At 40.3% G+C, this 6,373-nt stretch overlaps 1 protein-coding gene across 1 annotated transcript in view; it reads left to right on the top strand.

Moving 5' to 3' along the window:
- PTPN13 (protein tyrosine phosphatase non-receptor type 13) overlaps positions 1 to 5,879 on the top strand; it is a 181,365-nt gene extending 175,486 nt beyond the window's left edge. Inside the window, exons 44-47 of the mRNA XM_042468450.1 lie at positions 106 to 443; positions 1,434 to 1,649; positions 2,310 to 2,372; positions 4,951 to 5,879. Of these exons, the coding sequence (XP_042324384.1) occupies positions 106 to 443; positions 1,434 to 1,649; positions 2,310 to 2,372; positions 4,951 to 5,028 (695 nt within the window). The 3' untranslated portion in view covers positions 5,029 to 5,879. The remainder of the gene's footprint in view (positions 1 to 105; positions 444 to 1,433; positions 1,650 to 2,309; positions 2,373 to 4,950) is intronic.
- The last annotated feature ends 494 nt before the right edge of the window (positions 5,880 to 6,373 follow it).

Below are 6,373 nucleotides of genomic sequence, written 5' to 3'. Positions count from 1 at the left end.
AGAATTGTAAACTCATCTAATCAGATAGTTTCCATGCACAGAGATGACCTGATAATGATGGTGATGCTGGCAAATTACATTATTCTTTTATGTTGCGAATTGCAGATGATACCACAAGGGTTCCTTTAGGGTCTGAAGGTGGCTACATCAATGCCAGCTTTATACGGATGCCGGTGGGGAGCAAGGAATATGTTTATATTGCATGCCAAGGACCCCTTCCTACTACCGTAGCAGACTTTTGGCAGATGGTTTGGGAACAAAATTGCACTGTCATAGCCATGATGACCCAGGAAGTAGAAGGGGAAAAGGTCAAATGTCAGCGGTATTGGCCTGAAGCTGTTGGCAAAACTACAATGATCAGCGATAGAATCCGGCTCTCCCTTGTGAGGCTGCAGCAGCACAAAGGATTTGTCATTAGAGCCATGGAGCTAGAGGACATTCAGGTAAGTGAGCAAATTGTAACACTGCACATGACAGATTTGTAAGTGAGCATTATAGAGAAGCCAAAATGCCAGGTGACAGTTCTGCTCTTCTGGTTTGTGGCTTCACACCTTGACAGCAGTGATGGGCAGTTGTTAAAAAATCCTGAGCCCTCAGAAAGGCCCACAGCCAAGTCTACCACCAATCCCATATGCCAACTACAGCAAGCAAAGATTCTTTCCAGCTCTTTTCTGATCATTGGTGGAGGACAGGTGACAATGCTGGTGCCTGCCATTTTAATTTCCCCATTATACCTCTGGAGGCCCTGACATAGCTTTGCTGAGGAGCAGTGCAGTACAGAAGCATTTTAGTGGAATTAAAGAGGCAGAGCTTGCTTGCTTGAGAGCTTTTCTATTCCTACTCTGCCACTGGCAAAGAAAGAGAAGAATGAGGCTGCCTTGTTGAATGAGTTGCAGGGAAAACAGGAAGGCATGTTGAGTTCCCTGCCAAATCTGGCCCTGGCCCTGTTTGATTCAGTGGTTTACTTTTGGTAATTTCTTCTAGTTTGCTGGTGAGTGACCAAGGGTTCAAATTTCGATTACCCGGTGGAAGCAAGGCGTGCACGTTTTGGTGGCCAATGCATGTGGCCCATAGGCCACATTTACTATGGTTTCTAACCTATTTCATTCTTCCTGGAAGAGAAGGTAAAAACTTCTTTAAGAGAAAGGACAGGAAAAAGAAGTTGGCTCTTCCATTACTGGCTGGGAATTTACAGAGGTGTAGTCCAAAAAAGGTAGCATATCTGAATTGTTTCAGAAAGTAATATCACATCATCCCCATATAAGAGAGGAAGAGAAAAATACTATATGCTAGGTGGCTATGAGTCGCATTTGAACAAGGCATTAGAGACAGCTGCCAGGAGCCAATTTTGCATTTGCTTAGAGATTTCTTACTCTTCTCAGGAGCCTTAATGCTTTCTCTTTCTCTCTGTGTGTTTTTCATTTAAAATCTAGACAGGTGAACTCCGGCATATTTCCCATTTAAATTTCACTGCCTGGCCAGATCATGACACCCCTTCTCAACCAGATGATTTGCTCACTTTTATATCCTACATGAGGCACATTTACAAATCAGGGCCAATCATCACTCACTGCAGTGCTGGCATAGGACGATCAGGGACACTTATTTGCATAGATGTAGTTTTGGGACTAATCAGCCAAGATCTTGAGGTGAGTGAACCCACATGTACTCTCTTAATCCTTCTTTGTATGGTTCTTTGAACTAACATACCATTGTGCATCCATGTGTATTATATTCCATTTAGAACTTTTCCTTTACAGGTATGATAAATCCAATATTCCCTTGGTACATGTTAATGAGAATAGTCTCAGAAATGAGTGATTAGCTACCATAGGCTAACTTCTAACATTCTTATCACACTAGCACTGGGCTAATATGCAAGTCAGTTTGCCATTTTAGAAATGTTTGAGAAATTAATGATTTAAAGCATTTGCACATGAAAAGTTCCTCTGAGCAAAGCTGATTGCATAAATCTAACAGTACTTGTTTTAGACTTTAACAAGCTTTCTCTGAGGTTTGAACTAGATGTTTGTCAGTGGACTCAGATCTTTCAACCCTGGTCTCATCTGAATATCTGTAGACAAGATTGGGGTGACCTGTTATGAAGAATTGCCAAATGAAAAGAGGAATACTTATCTTTGTCCCACCTGTAAATGTTCACCCGCAGTCACCTCCCTGTTGCTGCTTTTCCTCCAGGCAGAGCTACAAATACATGTTTTGCACTATTGCAGAGAAAAGCAAAGTTCTTGTGCACTCTGTCTTTGGCAGGTGCATTCAAGACTGTTGTATTATGTTTGCCTTTCTTGCAGTTTGACATCTCCGATGTGGTGCGCACAATGCGCCTTCAGAGGCCTGGCATGGTGCAAACCGAGGTATGTATGTACTGGCATTCAACATAAGCTTCAGCTTCTAGTTCCCAGTGACCTTTTCATCAGCATTATGTCCTCAGCTGTGCTAGGAACAAGAGTCTTTGAGAGCCATCTTCAATTTTTGTGTTGCAGGGGTAAAATCTAATGCAGAGAGGAAAGAAATTTGAAATTAAGGAACTTAAGAACATATTTGCTGTGGTGGCTCAGACCAGTATTCTTTCTAGCCCCATATTATATTCCTGAAATGGCCCAACAAAAGTCCACAAACTGTTTGCTCCTACAAATGCTCCCTAATAACTGGTACCGAGAGATATACTACCTCTGCAGTTGGTAGTAATTGCATAACCATCATGACTTCATAACTACTGATTGCCATATCCTCTGTAAATCTGTATAAAATCTTCTATTAAACCTTTCCAAGTTGGTGCCCTTTAATTCAGCTCATAGTGATATGTGAATTGCTTAGATATACATGTAAGCAAGTCCTTTTTCCATAAATATTTCACTTGCTTAGATGTATATGGTACTTGCTTATTTGTGTAGTCATCTTTGGCACCTGTTCAGTGCATCCGCACATTTAAGTTGCTGGCTGGCATCCTGTTGGTTCATCTAGAGTAGACCATTGTTGAATGATAAGTCAACATGTACCTGTAAGTAGGTCCTATTGATTTAATGGGTCAATTCTAGTCAAGACTAACAACGGAATTTTGGGCCACTGTATGTAATCTAATCCATTTAATCCTTGGTGTTGACTTATTGGGGAGTTAAGATTAAAGTGCATATGGGATGACAGCATTGTTCCACTTGGGGTGGGTAAGATGCTACCCATGGCCCTGTGTAACCACCAATCCCTAAATCTGCATCCTCCAAAAAAGCACAGTAGTACACCACAAACCATAGACAAGTGGAGAAATTTGTCCTACCATACCCTGAGAACCTTCATTGCCCAAAAACCTATTTCTTCAGTGGTGGTATATTGGCCCCAATATAATACTCAGAAATGACACCTCACTTCTCATGTTCCCAAACAATGGTGGTTCACAGGGAGATTGAGAGGCAAAAATTATCTCCAGATGTTTCAGGGATCTCCCAGTGGGGCTTCTAGCAAGACTTTACCTGAAAAAGCCAGCTTCCATGCTGGAGAGTTTGTGTGATTTCAATAGAAAGGGGTTTCAGAGGTCGTGATTTGAGTCCCCAGTCAGCCATTGAACTCACTGGGTGACATTGGACACAGTGAGTTCAATGGCTGAACTCTGGATTGACCTCATAGGGTTGACCTCATAGGGTTGTTATGAGGACACAGTGGGAAGGAGGGGAACCATGTAACACTGCCTTGAGCACACTGGAAGAGAACATAAAAAATATATCTGGAAAGCTGCCATGCTGCTGGTTAGAACAGACAGTGTAATCCCAGGCTGATCTGAATCCAGCCACTTTGTTAATATAGCCATATGCACATGAGGTCACTTGGGGATAGTTCACCTGCTGTCCAGGTGAACACCTAACACGGTAGTAGCATCTGTGTTTTGATTGCAGAATATCCCAGAGTCAATCCTGGCTTCTCCAGGAAAAAGGATCTCAGCTGACCTCAGCCTGAGACTTGGAGAGCTGTTTCCAGTTGTCTTAAAAGTGTTAGACAATACTGAGCTAGATGGACAAATATATAGTCTTAATTCTGTACAAAAATCAGCTTTATGTTTCCACAGCTGCTTGTGGTTTTGATTGGTTACAAACCCAGCTGCATACTTGAATAACTAAAACATGTTTCCCGTTTTTTCTCTGAAGGCAGAAGAAAGAAATTGGAACTGAAAATTGCCTGAGTCTATTGGAGCTTAATTTAATTCAAAAATACAATTTCTTTTTGTAGGGGCAATCCTACATAAGCATCTGTCTTAATTCTAGAGCATTCCTGAATCAAACCCCACAGAATATCCCAATGTTATGAAGCTGATTTACTCAGATTGGTTGAAGAAAGAAAGTATATTTCTGAAATGTATTTGTCTTCAGCAAACCCAGGCACATTTGAGAACCTGTTTTTGTCTTATGCTACTTATAGTTCCTGACCCACTTTGCTGCCTTTCCTGCATCACTTTCCATGCACCATATGCCATACTGTGGTGTGGCAGATCTGAGATGCCAGACAAGAGATTATCACGAATGAAAATTACAAGTACATGTGGGCTGTGGGTTCTGGATGCATGTTGTATTGACATCCACCCTCTTCCAAACCGTCTTGCAAATATGCCCTGAAGCTACAAAAAGGTTTAAGTGAAAGAAAAGAGCTTAATGGTCGAAGGATGCAAAGTTGCACAGTACAGTGTGCCCGTGCCATATGCTGCTTCAAGCATATGCTGAAGCCACATGGCAATCAAACATTGTTCGCAATGGGGTGCAAGTATATGCAGGATTTCCCTTATGCGGGGGGGTCTGGAACGGATCCCCACATAAGGAAAGGGCCCACTGTACAACATGCGTGTTAGGCTACAGCTATTAAAGGGAATCTCTTCTTCCACAGCCAATTTAATTTGTTCTTAAAGATTTCTGTTCCAATAAATTTATTTCTATCTTCCCCTTTTTGCAGGATCAATACATTTTCTGCTATCAAGTTACTCTGTACATCCTAAAACGTCTGCAAGCAGAAGAACAACAAAGCAGCTAAAATTATAAAGCTGATTGCATACTAAAATGAAAAAGAGAAAAGAGACATATTTACACTCCAGAGTTCAACTATAACATTCATTTGCCTCCCGGAGAACTATGGCTCTGTAATAAAGAGCAGAGATCAATAATTCTAAGGGAAGATCTTCCGCACGCTTGTCAAATTACAATTCTCAAGTTTTTTAATGGGAAGCCATGACAATGAACCTGGTATAAACCAATGTTGTGTGTAGCTTAGCTTTGTCCTTAGTGCATTTTGCCAATATAGTTCCAGTTCCAATGTCTATCAAGGATCAAGTACTACTATAACCCCATCCCTCTTTAAAACAGTGGGATCCTTGTTCATCATTTATATTTAATAGTGCTGCATTTTTGCAGCTGTTTCAGGCTATGATAAGCAATTGGGATTTTTTAAAGAAAGGTTTTTTAATTATTTTTAAAAGAAGTATTAATGCCTTCTGCAAGTTTTTTCCTCAGCTACTTTATAGTTTACTTCTAATGCTGGGGGGTGGGGGTGGGAAATGAGAACAGTATTTTATCTGCTGGATTTTCTTACAGGTACATTTTTATTAGTCTGTTTTCAAAGTTTGTTTATAGCAGAGCTGTCTTTTCAGTGCAGTAGAGCTTTTTATAGAAAATACTTGAAATCAGTATTTAAGCTTTATGGGACGTCTTATTAGTGTAAGGAAAAAATAGCAAATGTTTATTGTATCACAGGTTACAATGTTTACTTTATATAGAGACTTGTATATATTTATATACTTTTACCAAAAAAATGTTGAACTTTCAGATGTGTAAGCTTGTAACTGCTGAGGCATTTCCACTGTGTAAATAAAAGAACCCTTTTAAAATATGAAGCGGCTATCCTGTCTGGTGTCCATTTAATCTGTTTTCTTCTGCCTGGTCCTTGTAGCTGCCAGAACAGATTTCAGGATTGGATTGGGAATTATTGGAACCACATAGTTCCAGAAAGACATTGTTTCCAGGCAGTGTATTATCACATGCTCAAAGAGAATGGCTTTCTCTTGTTTTTTTAGACACATTTTGAAGTTTGCATAGATTGTGATGTTGTCATATACTTCATATTTCAGAGCACTTGTGCTGTAGGCGGAAAAGCCCTGATAATATAAACTTTTGCAGTAGAAACAGTTTACAATACTAGGGGTTTCTTCAAAGGTAATCTTAAAGCAAAGCAGAGCAGTTTGTAGAAATGGTGAGATGTCTTTCTGGTGGCTTATCGTTGTTTTTCCATTCTCCCTAGTTGAGATAGGGCAAAGCAAGGGAGCTGCTGCGAGTCACTAATAGTGGACTATATAATAATAATAATAAGTTTTATTTATAGACCG

Source organism: Sceloporus undulatus, chromosome 5, assembly GCF_019175285.1.
Source record: "Sceloporus undulatus isolate JIND9_A2432 ecotype Alabama chromosome 5, SceUnd_v1.1, whole genome shotgun sequence".
Lineage (NCBI taxonomy): Eukaryota > Metazoa > Chordata > Lepidosauria > Squamata > Phrynosomatidae > Sceloporus > Sceloporus undulatus.
This window is presented reverse-complemented; position numbering and strand designations above follow the sequence as displayed.